The sequence below is a fragment of the Trachypithecus francoisi genome, unplaced genomic scaffold (assembly GCF_009764315.1).
Source record: "Trachypithecus francoisi isolate TF-2019V2 unplaced genomic scaffold, Tfra_2.0 Lachesis_group13, whole genome shotgun sequence".
Classification (NCBI taxonomy): Eukaryota; Metazoa; Chordata; class Mammalia; order Primates; family Cercopithecidae; genus Trachypithecus; species Trachypithecus francoisi.
The window spans coordinates 15,954,277-15,974,563 of NW_022681458.1; the positions used below are offsets into that span (position 1 = coordinate 15,954,277).

Consider the following 20,287-nt stretch of genomic DNA (forward strand, 5'->3'; position numbering starts at 1 on the left):
GTCTCAGTCACAATATTCTTCCCAAAAGACATGGTCTTACATGTGAAACCCTTAAGTTAGTGGTTCCAAACTCCATGCCACCAGGCCGCGAAGGGAGTAAGTGAAGCAGGCTAGACAAGGAGTCAAATCGGATTGGTGGGTCGCATAGCAAACTAGGGCAGGCATGGCCCGTCCAGAGGGTTTAGCCACCACTCAGCTTGGACAACAGTTTCCAGATCAAAAGGTGGGATCAGAATGGTCAGATCTCGAATTTTTCAAAATAAACTAGTAACCAGGGCTCATATAGAAAAATCTCCCAATTGTTAAATGCTGGCAACAAATTCATGTACCTTAAAACATTTTTTGGCAGGAAAAACATAACTGTGGGACTAACTTGAATCCTAGGCTGCCTAATTGTTATTCTCTTTTAAATTTTCATTAGGGTTTCACTTTCATTCAGTATTCCAACTTCAGGGTACCAGTGAGAACTATAATGTCTGCAATCCATTATAATATACTTGGCTGATATGAGTGGAAAATGATGTTGCTATTAATGTAAATGTAGGATTAAAGATTATATTTTTGACTTTGAGAAACATGCATTTTGGCTCCTAATTCAGACAGATTTCCACAGGTATAATTGAATAGTAACAAGTCAGACTATCTTTTCTTGACTGTAAAACAGCAAAAGGGGAATGTGGTAATAAATATCTGACACTTAATTTAATTTTCAGCAACATAATGCAAGTAGGAGATGTGAGTACTAATGCATCAAAAGCAAAAAATCCTTTTAGAAATCTGTTTACAAAGCAGACCAGAGATATCACCGGTTATTGAAGAAAGCGAGTAGAGAGTGGACTCTCATGTTCCATATATTCCCCTTAACTGGGTCATAAATTATTTTCCTTGCTGACTACAGTGCTTATTTAGTGCTTACTATACATCCATGAAGATTTGTTCATGCCTCACTCTATTATGCTGAGATGTCACAGAAACCCAGTGAACCCAATGCTACATACCTAATTATGTGTCAATTTTTGTCCAGTCTCAGAAAATAACTTGAAGTATTTATTTAATTTATGCATTCCCCTAACTGATGGGCACAAGTATCTTGGTCTGCCTGCTATGAAAAATGATTCCTGGTAGAGATGAGTGATTTGACTGGGGTTCATTTAAGGGAAGGAACAGACCAAAATTGGAACAGGTGCAGAGGTCTTGCCCTGAAGCCTGTCAGCCAGCCACTATGCTGTCAAAGCTTTGTTTTAGCACCAAAGCAACCTGGCATCTGCCCTAGTTCAGATTTTCATGGCTCCTCAATAAGCTCCTGCAATTCCTGTTCCCTCTGGAGAAGATGTCACTGACATGCTAAAAAGTTTGAAATTCTATCTCACTAGTTGTTTCACTGTGTCCCAGTTGCACAGACCATTTCCCAAACTGTGTGACACAGAATAAGAAGTGTGCTGTAAGAAAATGCTACTATGTGGCCAGGCGTAGTGACTCACACCTGTAATCCCAGCACTTTGGGAGGCCGAGGCAGGCAGATTGCAAGGTCAAGCAATCGAGACAATCCTGGCCAATATGGTGAAACCCTGTCTCTACTAAAAATACAAAAATTAGCTGGGCATGGTGGTGGGTGTCTGTAGTCCCAGCTGCTCAGGAGGCTGAGGCAGGAGAATCGCTTGAACCCAGGAGGCGGAGGTTGCAGTGAGCCAAGATTGCGCCACTGCACTCCACCCTGGCAACAGAGCGAGACTCCATCTTGACAGAAAAAAAAAAAAAGAAAGAAAAGAAAAGAAAATGCTACTATGCAAAACTAAGTCTGGGAAATATCACATACTACAGACTGGAGAGAGAGTTGTATTGCACAATGGGAATTAGAACTCTGAGGAATTCTGCAGTGAGAAGGTCAGTTTAGCTCTGTTCAATGCAACATTTCTCAAGTTTAGTTGCCACTGTAAATCTCTTCTCTGTAACCCTGGCTAACATGTTGTGAAGCTCTGGAACCCAGTTGGGGAAACACTGATATTGACAAGAAGGGATGCTACTCAAGGCCTCCAAGTTGGGAATAACCTGATCAGACCTAGTTTTCACAAGGGAAGTTGCTGCAATGAGGAGGATTACAAGAAAATATACAATCATTAGAATTTGGTGATGGGTTCGTTGTGCACATAAGGGATAAGGGAAGTTGAAAATGAGTACCAAGTTTCCAATGTTATCACCTAGGTGGATGATGATGTTAGTAACATCATGATAAAGTTGCATGGAAGAGTATTTAGAAGGAAAGGGAATGAGCATCTAGTTGGTTTGCTTTTTGGCGCTTGCAAGGACATATGGAAGAAATGATAATGAAATTTTCATTTGTTTGACTTTTAGTACTTTCTGATGCAAATCTCTCATCACAGCACCTGCCAAACCACCTCCTCTAAGTGCTGTAAAGGCAAAGAAGTTATTTTATTCTTCTGGTTCTCCTAAATACTTAGCACAATACCTGTATCCATTTACAGTGTAAATATATGGCTGCAAATAGTTATATGGTTGTAAAAAGAACATGACCTTAGCTAGATCAAGGAAAATAAAGAGTGCAGGTTGGGGAAGCCCCTCAGACTGGAGGAGGAGCTCAGCAAGAGGCCTCAAAGCACAGGAGGGAGCAGGAGCCCAGGAACAATAGGAATAGCAATAATAATTATAATAATAATAAATGTGCAGCATTCAAGACACTGTCTTTGGTATAAATCATGGCTGTTTTCTGCCTTTATATATCATTCCTCTCAAGGTTCAAGTTCAGAGAAGGAGCAATCTGATTGGTGAAGGTGAGGTCAGGTCACCTTGTTTGATGTGCTCTGGAAGGTGCCTCCTCTGAGACATTCCCCATAGGAAAATCAAGGTACAATTTCCACAACAAGGAGGACTGTATATGTCACACCCATATTAACTCTGCCTTTTTCTCCAACGGATGAAAAGCTCAGGCTTTTATACAAAGACTCAGTCTTAGCAATGACCACTGAAGTCAACCCAAAGAGCAGAGGGGGTCAAAACTGAACATCAGGCCTGTTGGAAAGGAAGGGTTTCCCAGTGTCAGCTTCTGTTTTGCAGCTGCGTTCAAGGCAAAAGTAATGAGATGTTAAAAATGTATAACTGAATATTCAGATTTAAGCAAGATACTATCAATAAATTAAGTGGGTGTGAAAACAGCCTCAGAATTATTTCTGGTGCTTTATTTACAAATCATGTCAAGGGCAATGTCATCTAGTGAGAAGGCACAGCTGTTTCCTTCTGAAGTGGAAGCCAGCTGAGAGCAGGGAAAGAGAGACAGTAGCATCTTTTTAGGTGCATCATCTGAACAAAATGTGGAGAAAGAGGAGCTTTGATTGAAAATCATTTTTCTTGCCTTTAAGGTTAAAAAAAGAAAATAATAAAGGCTTATTTTGGGGGGTCCAGTTATATGTTTACCTGGAAATGGCTGATACAAGTTGTTTTATTTAAAAACACACCAACATAGAAGTTTAGAGTTTAAAAAGAAAAGCTTCAGGACAAGAAGTCCAGAAAGGTTACTGTTTTGCCTGAGGTCACTCAACCCATCAGCGATAGATGTTGAATACAGGTTTCCTGGTGCCATCCAATGCTCTCCTCACTGTGAATGCAGTGAGATGCACTCTGCTAAAAGACGAAAAGAAATGGCTTATCATGGCAGTCTCCACTCTGTAGTTATGGGCAGTGAGAAAGAAGTCAACACAAATTCAGAACTGGTTCCTGAAAATATGTTCCCTAATGCCAACCAAAGCAAGAAGGATGCCAATTTTAAATGCTGCCGAAGATCTTTTGATGCAGTCTAGGTAGACGATCTCCTTCCCAATCTATGATACCCTTGCAAAAGAGAACAAAGTCAGATTAAATGTCTCTTTGTCAGTGTACTTTAATACCTTTCAGTGGCCTTGGAAATGTATTCAAAGGAAAAAGAGGAAGACGGGGGAAAAACAAAGTGCGATACTCTTTCTGTTGTTCACAACATCAAATTGGTAATTATCATGTTGGTATTTGCCACATGCCATTAGGAGACCCCACACCGTTGAAACATACAGAGGATACTGTTTATTGCTCTGGGAATTTACAGTCCCACTTAGGCAGAAAAGTAACCATGAAAAGTTTTTTTTGTTTTTTTTTTTAAGCATATGATATTGGTTAAAACTTGGCTTTCTTAACTTCCTTGGCATTTGAGTCTTTTTTGTGGGATGAAGGGAGATGACAGAAATAGGATAATTGGAACCTTTTGTAGTTGTGCACAGAGGGGATTTAAAAATGAAACATCCAGTGTTGCAAGACACAATGAACACAAAAAGGTCAGTTGTGGAAGGAGTGAGTGTGCAGGGGAAGAGAGGCTATTTAACCTAATTATCCTTATCCAAACCAAATGGTCTTCTGGCTACTCCCTTCCTTTCTGAAGCATCCTATTCCTTTCACTGCCACTTTCGAGGTGCCCTTTTTGTGCCCGAAGCTGGTGCCCTTTTTGTGCCTGAAGCTCCTCCTCCTAATGCTCAATGCATGAGCAGTTAGGATCATCCTGCACTCATAAACCACACACTGTAGCAGCCCAGCTCAAGATGACCTCAACACAATTACTTTATAATCAGACTTACAACTGATATCCACTGAGCATTTTATTATATTCCACACATGGCACTACACACTTCACAAATATTCTCTTAATAAGCCTCACAACATCTAATAAAGTAGATACTGTGGTTGTCTTTATTTTGCAGATAAGGAGACTCATTTTCAGAGAGGTTAGGAAGTCACCCAGAGGTACCCAGCAAGTAAGAGGGAAGGCCAGCGCAGTGATCTTACCCACAGTGGCCAATACCACTCTCCCAACGACATGCTTTCATGCTTGAAATGTGTATCCTCATCCCCAATTCCTTGGGCCTTTGCCTACGTGATCAGCTTGCCTCTTCTGATATATTATTCTACGTTATTGAATATTGTAATGGGTTTGTAGCTTTTCCAGGCAAGTGAAGCCACATTTTAATAGAGACATCCCAGAACAGAAACGGAAACCTAGGCTTATGCACTAATTTGAATAGTGGATTCTGAGACATGTGGAGAAGTGAAAGAGGGCACTGATTTGAAGGGCAGTAGGTCTGAGGTTCTTCCAAGCAAGTCAGCTGGGCTTTCAAGAGGTACTAACTCTGGTCCGAAGAGAAATCTCCACCGTCTGCCAGGAGATCCCTGACGCTGAAAGCCATCATCAAGGAAATACTGGATTTGGTGGCTCACACCTGTAAGCTCAGCTACTCAGGAAGCTGAGGTGAGAGATTCTGTTGAAACCAGGAGTTCTAGATTAGCTTGGGCAACATAGCAAGACCCCACCTCGAAAAAAATTAAAATGAAAAAAGGTGTGATGACACACACTTGTAATCCCAGCTACTCAGGAGGCTGAGGCAAGAGAATCATTTGAGCCCAAGAGTTCAAGGCTGCAGTGAGCTATGATCACACCACTGTACTCCAGCCTGGGTGACAGAGCAAGACCCTATATCCAAAAAAAAAAAAAAGGAAAAAAAAAAACCACTAAAGACTAGATTTAGACCTAGGGTTGGGGAGAGATTTTTCCCTCCCCTACCCTCCCCCAAGAAGTTTTAGTAACATCTGAAGACCTCATTGGCTGTCACAGATGGGCACAGCAGAGGGCGGGGAGTTTGCTACTGGCATCCATGGTTAGAGGCCAGCCAGGGATGCTAGTAAACATCCTGCAATACAAGGGACACCCTCCCACACAAACAACAAGTGATCAGGTCCAAGATGTCAATAGTGCTGAGTCTGAGAAACCCTGATTTAGACAATACCTGAGGGACATGACCAGCATGACCAGGTTTACAAAGTCCAAGCAGAGCAGTGGCCAGTGAAGAGGCTGGCTCTATTGCAGGGTTTTCTCCTCCATTTCCCAAACACGCAGCGTGATCCAGCTGGTTAGTTAATTCCACCAACTGAGGATACATTAGGAAAAGACAATATTTGATTTTATAAACGAGACCTCAGTGCAGTATAAAATAGTTTGTGTTGGGAGGTAGTACCACAGAGGACACTATTATATGATTTTCTGCCTAAGAAAACTATTAGGTGAACCAGTTTCTGAGGCATTGTTTCTCAAAGAATGGTCCATATAGCGTCTTTAACAGGCATCACTTAGATGCTCTATTTTTTTTGAGGTAGTGTCTTGCTCTGTTGTCCAGGCTGAAGTGCTGTGGTGCAATCTCGGCTCACTGCAACCTCACCTTCAAGTGATTCTCCTGCCCCAAGCTCCCGAGTAGCTGGGATTACAGGTGCATGCCAGCACATCCAGCTCATTTTTGTATTTTTAGTAGAGACAGGGTGTCACCATGTTGGCCAAGATGGTCTTGAACTGCTGACCTCAAATGATCCACCCACCTCGGCCTCCCAAAGTTCTGGGATTACAAGTATGAGCCACCGTGCCCGCCAATGGATGGTCTTTATAAAGCCAGATTACTAACCTCCCTCACCCCATGAGAGCTACTGAGCTCCTGGATAGGGTCAAGGAATCCACATTTTTAACAACTTATCCATGTGATTCTTACAAACACTGGACAGTCTCTTCTCTTGGGGTTGTATAGTAGTAACTTTCAAAGTCCTACTATTGTCCAGGTCCCAAATCAAGTCTCAGTGCTTGTGTGAAGAACTCCTGCTTCACCTTGGCCAACACAACATTCTCCTTTGTTTTCAGATGCTGCAACCCATATTCTTCATTTGTCACTTCGTTTCTGCCCTTTGTGTTTTATGTGTACCATCATCTCCCCACGTGGACGATGTATAGTCTGTCTCTTCTAATTATCTCTTTATCATTGATTGCTGGCACTGGACAGACATGAACAATGTTTGACAGAAAGTCCTTCTCATAAACTAGATTAAATAGGTATGGGTGCCCTTATTAGAGGTATCCAATTCTTGTTTCTCTGCTATTTGAGTTCTTCTTTTTTACCCAGTGAGGTGCAGAACAGATACCCAGAGGTTAATTTGTCCTGTAATTGGGGACCTTAACTACTGGACATCAAAATGTCAAGAATTTACTGCAGTGAGCACAGCTGAATAAAGGAAATCCAACAATTAATTATCTGCAAAACACAAAGAAAGCTCTTGATTGCAAACCCAAGACCCTACCATTATTCTCCAATTTCCACAATGCAAGGCATTAAACACTTAAATCAAGGTATTGTATTAGCTTTATCTCCTGGTGGAGGCCTTAAAAGACACAAGTGCATTACGGTGCCATTAAAGAAGTGGTTTGTGGAGTGGACTGGTTGCAGAGATTGTACCTAGGCTAACAATCTGATCCACTAGCAATAGTTGTTGGTCTAAATATCTGGTTGCCTTCACACTCAGTAATTGGCATTTACATGACAATTAGTTTCCTTCTCAAAATTGCTTGGGTAAGAATGCTGTATTGCCTTCCATTTATAAAGACAAATCCTTCTGCAGTAAAAAGACAGCCACAAGAATAAAGCATATGTAATGCTGATGTTCCATAAATTGACCAATTTTTCCATTAGAGCTCTACAGATTTGAAAGACCTTAGTCTCCCCACAAAACTTACATACAATGTGCTTTTCAGGGTAATTATTAAACAGTGAGTGACATTCATATTGAAAGCAAGGTAATGAGCAGTTGGAATGGCTACAGGAGGGCAATTTTAGGTGCTTGCTTTATTTTAAAGGAAATAACATTGGTATGTAGTTAACTTTGCCAGCAGTGGGAAGCTGGAGTAGGCTCCAAGCCAGCAAGCAGACAGGATACCTCTGTCTCTAGGGAAAATGCAATTGGAAAACAGTCCCTGTAAGATAAAAGATAACTGCATTGATTCAGATCTCCTCAGCCTCATCTTCTTGGAGGCTATATTTGTGTGTCTTCACCTGATCATGTGTGGAAGAAATCTTCTGCTTCAGCTTGGAATGCTTTTCATTTTCTTAAAAAGGTAGAGGAATAATAGTATAATGAAAAAGATACTGCTTTGGAGTTGATTACTTTTTAATAGGAAGAGAACACTGTGTTCTAGGTGAGAATTAGCTGCATGCCTTTGTAAAGAGCAGTAGCAGTCCAGCCATATATATTTGTGTGAAACATATTTAGAAATGCTATGAGCTAGCTGTGGTATTTTTGTTGTTGTCCTTGTCATTATTGTTATGCTCTGGCTTCTGAGGATGGAGGCAAGGGCATGTGAGTTAGAGTTTTGTCACCATAAGAATAAATGTTTGTTCCTTAGAGATTTCCCATTTTCAACAGCAGAGCTGGCTGAAGCTGGAAATACTAAAATACACATGACTTCTTGAATACAGTTGGATGCCTTTAGTAAAACATATCAAAAACTTCAAAAAGGATAATTAACTAAATGCCCAACAGGAAATTCAGAAAAGAATAAACCCCAAAATCAATGTTTTTTATTTTCTAAATATCACACTAAGATACTTACTGGTAAGATATGTGCATATCTCTGGACTGTAACTGGAAGTAGGTATCTCTGACCAGTGATAAAGTCCACTATTGAAAAAGTATAACTCCTTCATTGCTTGCTATTAGATTCTAAGATGGGCTCAGTAAACTCTGTAAGAAATGAATTTCTTACCTACCCAAACCCTTCTCCCATCAAATTCTGATTTGATGAGAAAATTCTCTAAATGAGAATTTTTCACCTTCTAACCTATTGAAATTCAGTACTGTGAACAAATATTACAACTTTATACCTGTCTGAAAGGCTATGAATGGAGTATTATGTTATTTTAATACAATCAAGATAATTTTATGCCTACATACATGTACAGACATACACAGCAAACATATCATCTACCCCACATACACGGTAAGCATGCATCACACACACACGCACTGTGCACACACAGACTCACACATGCACCACACACTCACAAACTGCAGTCTCTTTTATTGTTGGCTCATCTACATTCTCACTCATGGGCACAGCACCCTTTATTTTCCATGAAATTTCTAAATACTTTAAACTATTAGATTGGCACAAAGGTAATTGTGTTTTTTGCTGTAATTTTTAATAGCGCCGTTTTAAAAAACCACCATTTTAAAAATAATCGCAAAAACCACAGTTACCTTTGCCCCAACCTATATTTCACAGACATTGTCCACTTTGAAAACTCTACATTTAGAAATATGAGGTTTTGTCGTGTTCATTTAAACTCCCCCAGAGAAGTCTACTCTCATTGGTAACTTGGAGCTGCTCAATTGGGTTGACCTTTCTAGCAGGAAGCAGTGAGCCTGAGTACTACTAACTTTAAGAGCTCTTCTGCAGGCTCAGGAGAGACCACAGTGAAGGAGGAAGTAGCTACTTAACTGCTTTACTTCCTTTAAGCAGGGTGTACAGCGGCTGAGCTAAACCTGCATGCACCATGGACCAGCCTTGTTTTTCCTATGACAGAAAGGCTGTGCAGCAAACTAACCTGCAGGCAAATGGGGAAATCGATTGGAAATGAAAGAGAAAAAAATAAAATGAATTATCCAAGCATTCTGCAACCATGAAGAAGTAATCAACAGCAAATGCCAAAAAGCTCAACAGGTTAAAAAACTTGGAATAAAGATAAGATGTAATAAGGAAGTAACAACTAAAATGGGCAGAGATGAATAGGAGGTGCCTTACCAATTGCTCAATTTAGGACTTGCGAATCCTATCATCATGTATATGTGTCTAAATCTTAACCACTATGTTTCTAGTTACTCTAAATTCCTAATGGTACTTTTGAGGTCATTTTAATGGAATGGATTCAAATGCATTGTCAATGAAAGCCAGGTTTCTGCCCCCTGGTTGCTTAGATTCAGCGATGATGCCATTTCCAGATTGGATAGCCTAATTGAAAATGATTAGAATTGAGCATGTTAAAACATAGCATAATTGCACATTTAAAAAGGACTTTCACATAGTATATTGACTTTGTTTTCTGCCTTTCCTCCACCATTTATTTTTCTTCCTTTCTTCCAACTTTGTTGAGCTCTCCTGTTCCATTCGACTTCTCTCCTTTGTTTCGACTTCTCATCTTTATTTCACTGCCAGTATTTTCCAGTAAATGATCTAGAAGCCAATTTTCCATTTCCTCCCACTCATTTCTTAGACCCGTTGTAACCTGGATCTCCGTGGTCAGTGGAAACCACAACCAAAGGCCAAGTGTCTTTTTTGTCTACACCTTCTTCTCAGTACATCTTTGATGTTAAAATTAAAACACACGCATACAAAATTGAAGAATAAGACTGTAGTAGATGGTATTTTAAAGATGTCCCCTCCAGACTCCCTGATTATGCAAACATGAATCTTTGTATAGCTGTGAAGGGACTTTGCAGTTGTAAATTAAGGTTGATCATCAGGTGGCCTTAAAGCAGAGAAATGATACTGGATTGTTCTGGTCTAATCACATGAGGCCCTGAAAGCCAAGGCTTTTTTCCCTGGCTACAGCAGAGAGATACAGAAGAAGAGATATGTTGGGAAGATGAGGCAAAAGGAGAAGTTAGATTCAAAGTGTGAGGGATTCAACCGGCTATTTCTGGTTTAGAAAGAGTTCTTGAGTCAGGGGGTGTGGGTGGCCTCTAAAAGCTAAGAATGACCCCTGGCTGACAGACAGAAAAGAAACGGCCACCTTAGTCCTGTAACTGTAAGGAATAAATGTTGCCAACAACCTTGCATGTTCCTGAAAACAGCTTCTCCTCTAGAGCCTCCAGAAAGGGACACCACCCTGTTGACACTTAAGTTTAAGTCTTGTGGTTCTCCAAGCAGAGAATCGGCTGAGCTGCACTGGATGCAGATTTCTGACCTGTGAAAACAGATCATAAATGGAGGTTGATTTAAGCCACTAAATGTGTGGCAATTTGTTACAGTGGCAATAGAAAACTAATACAGATTGCCAGAACTTTTCCTTAGGTTTCCGACATCTTTGCATTCAAATTCCCATGTCTCTAAATCATGGTTAAGTGTCCCATCTTACTTAATTTCCAAACATCTAGACTTCCCTATTGAAAATGGCAAACTTACTTTCTGACTGGACGCCATGGGACCAGACTTTGAATCCTTATATAAGAATGTGTGAGATTGTGCATTTTGTATGTACGTATATATGCATGCATATATATGTATATATAATAGTTTACGTATATACACATATAATACTTTACGTATACACATATAATAGTTTGTGTATAATATATATTATATTTTGTGTATAATTGTGTCTAGTTTGAGTATAATGTGTATAATATACACATATAACAGTTACATATACACATATAATAGTATATATACACATATAGTTTACGTATATACACATACAGGAATCTTAGCCATTATACATACACATATATGTATTTTGTTCTCAACTTCAGGGACTAACATATATTGTTTCATAGCAACCCTACAAGCTATATACTAATTGCTCTATCCTTACATATAAGAGTTAGGCAGAGATAAGTCAAATACCTTGCTGGAGGTTACCTAAAAGACAGCTGAAGATCTAAGCACAAGTATGTCTAGATCCAAAACTGCAAGGTCCTTAGTTTTCAGCCTGACTCTTTTTTAGACATTGCCAGACCCTACATCCATCTCTGTCCAGGTGCCAGGCACCACCTTCCTTAACCTCACCTGTCAAGGACATGGAGGCTCTGTAATGCCTCTGTAGTTTCCCCTTTTATCTCTTTGCCTTCTCAGTATTTCCTGAATTGCCCTCCATCTACCATATGTAAAGGAACTTCAAGTCTGTGTGTTCTTAATTCTGTGACTCTGTTCTCTAAAAATTCAGTTTACTTTTAGACTTTTAAATTTAGTTCTTTTCATGACTTTCTGTTCCACGTCTTCAGTCCTAGCTTTTCCCTAAGTTCTAGGCATACTTATAACAGCTGAACTTTCCCTTTTGACGATCTTCTGGATGCAGTATTCAACATGTCTAAATCAGCATTGCACATTAAATAAAGGGGGGAAACCCTCCCTTCTTACCACCCTTTTTCCCTCACTCATATAATCCATCTCCTTCATGGCCAGTCAGAAACCTCCTGGCATCTTTGAACTTCCCTTCTGGCTAAGACGGTGGGCTCAGGAACTGGACCCCCTGGGTTTACATCCCAGCTCTGCTACTGACTTTAGGCCAATAGCTTAATTTCTCCAGATACCAAATATTCCTCTGTAAAACTGGAATGGTGCCAACAATGATAACAATACTTACCTCACAGGGTTGTTGGATGGTTTAAATAAGGTTCCATAAAAAATTTAGACCAGCATCCAGCACATAGTACTTGCTCAATACATTTCAGCTCTCATTTTTTATTTTACTGCTAGATCTTTGTAATCTCCCCGAAATTTATGGTTATGTTTCTGTTGCCTACTTCTCTGTCTTCCACCACCCTATGTTAATATCTAGATTAATGCACACCATCTCTGGATCGAATTCTCTACAATCCAGCCTGCATGTAGCTACCGAATGAATCTTTCTAAAGCACTATTGTAATTATGATTCAAAATTCCTTTAGCGGTTCCTCACGATTTCAGGATACAGTGGAAACTTTTCCTTATCTTGGCATTCAAAGCCTTCCATGAACTAGCTCCTGACTTCTACCTTCAATTGATTCTATCTCTCCTCTCCTATTTAACCCTGGAGTGTAGACAGGCAAATTTCTAATTCTTTCTTAAATATTCTGCTTTGGCCTGCCTTTTTGCCTTTATTGTAACTTAATAGTTATGCATACTATGTACCAGGCAAGGCAATGCACTGATATTTTTAAGATGTCATTTTATTTATCTTCACCACAAATCTATAAGGTAGTGACTGTGCTATCCCTATTTTACAGATGAGAAAACTGAGGCCTGGAAATGGTGAGTGATTGGCCAAAGGACACATAGTTAGGAAGTGATGGATCCAGGATTTGAATCACAGATGATTCTATAATTTTAACTATTCTACCTTGATGCGTCCCCTCTGCTGTATTTCCTTTCCAGTAGGATGCTTTCCTCTGCATTCATCTCTTTGATTCCCACCTATTATTCAAAGCCTACCTTAGAGATACCTTTTCTATAAAGCTTCCCCAGACTCCTTCAAACGCTAGTGGACTCCTCTGTAGGATACAAGCTTCTTAAAATGAGGAAAGATGTTTTATTTTTCTCACGAAGTTCAGTGATGTCTTGATTACAGTACTTAATAAATTCTGATGATTTATTGGTCTTGGATTTCTTTTCTAATGAAATTGGAGGCATCTCCTTGTAACTAAGCCAACAAATCTGATTGCTCCTTATTACTGGTTCTTGCCCATTGTCCTAGCTAGCACTTTTGATTAACTATATGTTTCTAAAACTAAAGCAGAAAAGAAAAGTGTTGGAATGGGGTGGAGTGTCTCATAGTATGGTTGAGAAACAGGCTTGGTCTAGAAATAAGGAGAAGAAAGCCCATAGAGGGCCCAACGGTGCCGTCCCATGGAACACTCCACGCCATGCTGCTGGATTTCCCCTTGCCTTTGCAGCAACACACACTCTGTCTATCTAACATCCTCATATGCTGCCGGGTGATGCCTCTTTTTGCCAATATTTCAGGAAGCTGTGATTAGCAGCTGAGGAAATGGAGGAATGAGTCATTCTCATATTGCAGAAGTTGAAAAGTGGGAGGAACTTTAGGATAAAGAACTGTGGCGCCTAAAGAGGAATAGAAGACAAAATAGATGCAAATATTAGACAGAAAGTCACTTAAGAGTGTCTCAAGATTATTCAGTGCTTTGTTATAAGGCAGTATGCTCATCTTCTAAAACTGTGATTCAGAAATTTAAGGCACCGCTGTTGAATGGATCCACAGATGGTTTTCAGAAGTTTGTGACCCTTGACCATGCATGCACATTTTCTGAGTGCTTATATTTTTCTGATGAGTGGGTTCATAGCTTTTATCAGATTTTCAAATGAGCTCATGATCTAAAAGGGATTGTAAAATACTATTTTTAGCCATCAACATATACACATAATCTGACCCCAGGAAATCAGGTGATCCAGAGTCAGACTCTCATAACACCATATAAGGAAAAAATAATAAATCTGAAGATTCTGTATGTACTATAATGTACCTGTTTGTCTGTCAGATGTCAGAGAGTTACTTCGAGGGTGAAATCTGTTTAGCACTAAAGACATATGGTGGAATTTCTAAATATCGAATGATCGGGGATCAACAGACTTCTGCTTGGTGGAATCCTTAGTTTGTCTAACTAAGCCAGTTACAAAGTAATGATCTAATTTATCTCCCCAGCTGTCATTTTGTAGCATTACGCTATTTTTCTGATTGGTTTCAAAAGAAGGTCTTCTCAGTCTCTGTGCTAAGACAGGAATAATCAGAATCCCTTTTTCCCTGTCTGGCACAAATCACTGCATGACAAGGTAGAGATGGGTGCATGGCTCTGGCCTGGGGTACATGTGTGTCTATCAACTAAATCTAATTATTACTGGGGAAAAGAGAACAGCCTAGTCCTGTGGCCTCCAAATATTTCTGTCTCGCCTAGTAGAAAAGACTGAACATACTCCTATATTGTATATCTATTTATCAATTAGATAGCTTTTATCAATAGCTAATATTTCAAAGCACAATATATATATGAGACTAGGTTCATTGTTAAGCATAATAAATGTAAATCCCTCATTTATTCTTTATTAAACATACCTTTAATCTGTACTGAAAGCCTTTTGAGTGCCAGGTGCTAATCACTGAGGACCCAGAGAAGGAAACGAAATCACGTGCTCATGGAACGTACAGCCTAGTAGAGGAAGACAGACCCCGAGTAAAACAAATAAATAAACTGTACAGTTGTGTTCCATGTCAGTGACTGTGGTGGAGAAAATCGAAACAAGAAAGAGCATCCGGGTGGGTCAGAGGGGAGAACTGCACTTTTAAATAAGATAGCCCCAGAGGAAGGGCTTGAAGATCTAAAGATGAGGGAACTAACTCCATAACTCTTGGTAACTATTTGACATACAGATTCAGGGAGCCCATGTCTGTGTGTATTCTATTAAGTAATAGTCAAGCATAATTTCTTTATTTAGATAGCCAATATACAAAAAATTCTGATGTCTTCTTCTTGTTCCCTAAGCAATCACTTTGGGAACTCCCCTTGGACGATCACTTATTTAGTCTACACTTAACAAGAGCAACTGCTTTACACACAATTCTCAGACCTCAGCCATGTTATTACAGTTGACTTTTGGGGTCTAGCCAGAATTATAAAGTTTGGGTGGTTGTTTTGACAGCCATGGAGCCCTGTTGTCAATTAACTGTTCAATTAAATCTTGATTTGGTTCCCTGGGTGGTTTTACATCCTATGGTTTATTTAGCTGTGAGCAATTCTCTTAAACGTCCAAAGTCATTTTGTGTTGTTTTATTGCAGGTGAGGTGGGAGGATATATGCACAAAAGCAGTATCTGAACAGCTGGTAGTTAGTTACTCACAGGAAGTGGTAACTTGACAGCTTTCCTTTCCTTTCTGTTGAGTTACATTCACATAGTATGAGCATTTCCCTTTTTACCAAGAAGAAAGATTTGTTCAGCCTGGTGACGCTTTAGAAGAAAACAGTTTAACGACATTGATATTTTAAAATATTTTGTGACTCAAATTACAGCAATACGATGAGCTTTCGAGGAAAGGTTTTTAAACGGGAGCCCAGTGAATTTTGGAAGAAGAGACGAACAGTGAGGAGAGTAAACCAAGAAGAAATTCACAGATTTAGTTCTGTAGGTATTCCAATGTCAATGTTTTGCTTTCCATCTTTCCTTCAATCGTTTCTTTCAAAAATGATTAGCTCTACAGTGGTATTCTAACACAGGCTGCTGAGTGAAGTCTTATATGGAACAGAAGATTCCATTTGGGTCCTAAATACTCTCTTTTACGTGCATCATTATTTTTGAAGTCACGTTGTTCTCAAACCACATGTAACTCTTTTAAAATATATTGATAGAGAATTTAATCATTAAAAATTACTATAATATTTGGAATTTAAGGTTATCTTAATATTATGGTACAAATTAAAATTTCTGAAGAAGTTATTCTCTTTATTAAAGAAAAGCCTCTAGTTGCCTAAGAACCCAGTTGATGACACGTATATAGTTGTGTTTTTAAAAAATTGTCATTGCGCCATTTTATCATATGCCACTAATTATTTATTTTAAAATTCTTAGAGCAATCCAAAACATGAAAGAAAAAGTAAATAAGCGTTTGATTAATAGAGCCAAGGAGGACTTTTAAAAAGTGATACTTTTAAAGGTTTTAAAAGTTAAAAAGATTTGATTTTGTTTTGCTGTTAAAAATATTTCTGCCTTGTTGTTTCAAACAAAATGAGAGCTTGAAAACCTGTACTTATTACAGAACTTTACAGATCTATAAACTGTAGAATGTATAGAATTTTACAGCTGTATAAACTACTGACAGTTGTATATCAGAGCTGACTGCTAGAGCACTTTAGTGACTTTCATGTAAAGTGAAGGGCCCACTTTGTATGATAAACGGCTACAGCAATATTCCTGGGTAGCTTATTTTAGAAGAATATTCATTTTACCAGGTGGGTCTGGCTTTGCTTGCCTTCTTCAGAGCAGGGTTTCTCAACCTCACTGCAATTGTCATTTGGGGTCTGATAATTCTTTTCTGTGGGGGGCTGTCCTGTACTGTGTAGGATGGTTTGCAAATTACTGGCTTCTATCCACTTAATGCTAGTGGCAATCCCTCCCCAGTTGTGATGACCAAGAACATCTCCAAACATTGCTAAACTTCTCTGGGAGGGTGATCACTGATCACCCATATGAAAACCACAGTTCTAGGGGTGAAAGAGCTTTTTGTTCATAGAAACATCTTTAATATAGAAACAGAGATGGCTTTTTAAAAAAATTATATATATATATATACACACACACATGCACGTGTGCACTTATATATAGGCTCTTTATAAATATGAGTAAGTACATTGCCTCACAATGAAAAGAGGCCCTCTTTATACTAACAATTAGTTGATGGTAACTTGATACGAATAGAGTTCATTAGAGGTCTGCTCAGAGGGTTGGTACTGTGTTGTTGTTTGTTCCGTTTCTATCTGAGGAGTGTGTGTCTGCCATTGGTGAATACATGCAGTTGAGCCCCTAGCCTCGTTCCCATTAATGTAGCTCTAATTTTTCCACTGGGTATTTCATAGCTGGAGTATGCAGAATCCTGGACCTGACCTCTTTCGCCCCATTGGTCAGAAATGAGAGCCTGGACCTAACCACTTCCTCCCCACTGGTCAGATATGTCTTCCCTACTGACTCCAAAAGAGCCTCGTCAGCCTGTTAAGGAGGATAACTGTTTCAAAATAATGCCTGGTTTGAGATTATTTTTAACTTGAGTCTTGTCCCCAAAACATAATTTCCCTACTGTTTTTATCTCAATGGAATTTAGAAGTACCATGGATTATGTCACCCTGAGAGTTACTTCTTGTGTCCACTAAAAGACACAATGCACGGAAGAACATGTCTATCTTACCCAGACCACACATACAGTGTTGGCAAGAGGACAGTCCCCAGAGTCTCACCATATAATGAAACGAATCACTCTATGAATTATCTTAATTGAATTTGAACGTATTGCTACTGAGTACTATGGGAAGAGCAGCGAGTAAGGACGCAGTATTTTCCCACAGCATTCAGTTAGCAATGCATTCAAATTTAATTAAGATCATTCATACAGTGATTAGCTTTCTTCGACGACAGAAGGCACTGGGGACGTTCCTGCTACAGTTGCCTGCTTTTGGTCTGCCTAAGATAGGCATATCTACTTTCACAGGTTGTCTCTCGTATTGAGTGTGGGATTGTTTGATCCATCCTTAAGTATTATCCTGAGATGTACTTTTCATTTTGGAATGCAAGAAAGTGAAACGAGTAGTTAGAGCACTAGGATTTGAAATAGGTATCTTGATGGGGTCGTTCTCCCTGCCGCTCTCACCTGCCATCTATACGACCTTGGGCAAGTTACTTAAATCACTGTGAACCTCAGTTTCCTCTTCTGTAAAATGCTCATAATAACACCTACCCTGTGTTAAGATTGTTTATTAGAATACAGTTTGGTACTGTGCATTCTGAACATGGTTCAAACAGTGTTGGAACACTTGAACAGGTTACAAGTGTTACCAAAGTTACAAGTGTTGTGTAGTATTATTAAAACTAAGTAAAATATTTCCATTTCCAAGGACAAGGGGAAAGGGACACTGAAATTATCTTTCTAGTCACTTTAGCAATTGAAGTCACTGGACTACAGGTCACTCTTTTCTCCTGGGAATCTTTCTTTGATAACAGAACCACCCAGGAGACAGACTTCTGAACTGCATTAAGCTGAGAGCTTGGGGTTCTAGATCTTTCTGTGTGTTGATACAGTTTATTTCAGAAACACCATGGTTTGTTTCTACCCAGCTGAAGCCCAGTTGAGCTGAAACCCACTCACAGCCTGATTGTACTGTGCCCAGTACATTCATCTAAGCTTTCTAAAATCTAAACTGGCCGGGCGTGATGGCTCATGCCTGTAATCCCAGCACTTTGGGAGGCCGAGGCAGCCAGATCACAAGGTTAGGAGATGGAGACCATCCTGACTAACATGGTGATACCCCGTCTCGACTAAAAATACAAAAAATTAGCCAGGTGTGGTGGCACGTACCTGTCATCCCAGCTACTCAGGAGGCTGAGGCAGGAGAATCGCTTGAACGCAGGAGGCAGAGGTTGCAGTGAGCCGAGATCGTGCCACTGCACTCCAGCCTGGGTGACAGAGCAAGACTCCGTCTCAAAAAAAAAAAAATACACACACACACACACACACACACACACACACACCAACATCCCTAGACTGGCTTCAGAGCCTATTCATTCAAATAGTGATAAGGGAAGGAGCAATTCAGTTGACAAAATGCCCCACAAATGAAGATGAGACCTAAAGTTAAGGAAGAAAGTAGTAACTTCTTTTAAATTTTGGATATACTCATAAATTGTAGTGAAAGAGGAAAAAAGTGATTTTTGCATATACTTATCATATCTGTTTTTGTAATGATTATGTAGATCTTGAACTCAAGTCATTTCTTAATCTAAAGAACATTTAGAAATGGTTTAATTTTACAGTAATCTCAAATACCTATCCAGAGCTCTGTGACTTCCTAAGAATTATACAACCCAAATTTTATACCCTCTTGACCCAGATTGACTCATTCTGTATATTCTGGGTTTTTTTTCAAATGCTATTTGAAGCTGTATATTTTATGTAGAATTTTTAGTTGTTTTGAAAGTTTCCCTTATTAATATAATTTTCATATGTATTGTCTGAGAAATGCCACCTATCACAAACAACATACAGTTGAGAGACTAAAACTGTGTTATGAGAAAAGCTTAAGGAAAGGGTGAACCTGACGTGTTAGATCATCAAGCAGAACTACTTCCCTTAATTTTTGAAATGTGTGTGGTGATCTGCTGCTGATGGTTTTCTTTTTAACTGCCTTTCTATTTTTATTTTATTCTTTTTTATACTAAAATTCTTCAGTATGATCTCTGGTACAAAGGAAGTCAATAAAGAGATCATTTCCTTCCTAACTTGTGTGTCCTAATTTGGAAAGATTAAAAACAGAATTAAGTTGAATTACTATATCAATCATCTGCACAGTCATAAAAATATATGAATATATTTAAATATGATTTGTTGTTTTTAAGTTGTTACTGGTTTACGGGTCATTAATCTGCAGGGTTTCAAAGTATTTGGAAAACTGGATACCCTTGAAAATTCATCCTCTCATCTTTAAAGTACCTATTAGCACTTTAATAGGAAAATAAAAATGAAAACTCTATGTAGAGGATCTAATCTGAATAGCTTTAGCATATCTTTAATATACATTATTTTATATCATATTGTACTGTTATCATTCAAGTCAGTTTTTTCTTCTTGAATCTTCCATGTTAATGTGAGGACCCTCCCTTACTGGTGATCTGTGCTTCATTAGGTGCTCTCTGTTTTCTACAACCATTCATGGGACGTTGCTTATTTAGGCTGTTGTGAAACGAGCCAGTTAGCTGAAAGAAGCAATGGACAGGGTTCCAGGAGCCAGGATTTTGGTTCTAGGAACAATGAAACAAGGCTGAATCAGGGTTGAAACATGAAGGAAAGCAGGAATGAATGGACAGGTTGAAGAATGCGAAGAAGCAGGAGTAACCAGGGGATGTGAATTCAAGAAATGGAGAAGTGAGCATTGAAACTTGGTCCACCTGAGAATCCAGGTGAACACAGATCAGAGGACC

The 20,287-nt window shown here is 39.2% G+C and overlaps 1 protein-coding gene across 4 annotated transcripts in view; it reads left to right on the forward strand.

Moving 5' to 3' along the window:
- DOCK10 (dedicator of cytokinesis 10) overlaps positions 1–20,287 on the forward strand; it is a 286,919-nt gene that overhangs the window by 79,432 nt on the left and 187,200 nt on the right. The window contains exon 1 of one of the 4 annotated variants that reach the window (XM_033230044.1): positions 15,493–15,730. The exons of the other annotated variants lie outside the window; for them this stretch is intronic. Within the exon in view, the coding sequence (XP_033085935.1) occupies positions 15,626–15,730 (105 nt within the window). The 5' untranslated portion in view covers positions 15,493–15,625. Of the gene's footprint in view, positions 1–15,492; positions 15,731–20,287 lie in introns of those variants that run through there. 4 annotated transcript variants of the gene reach the window in all.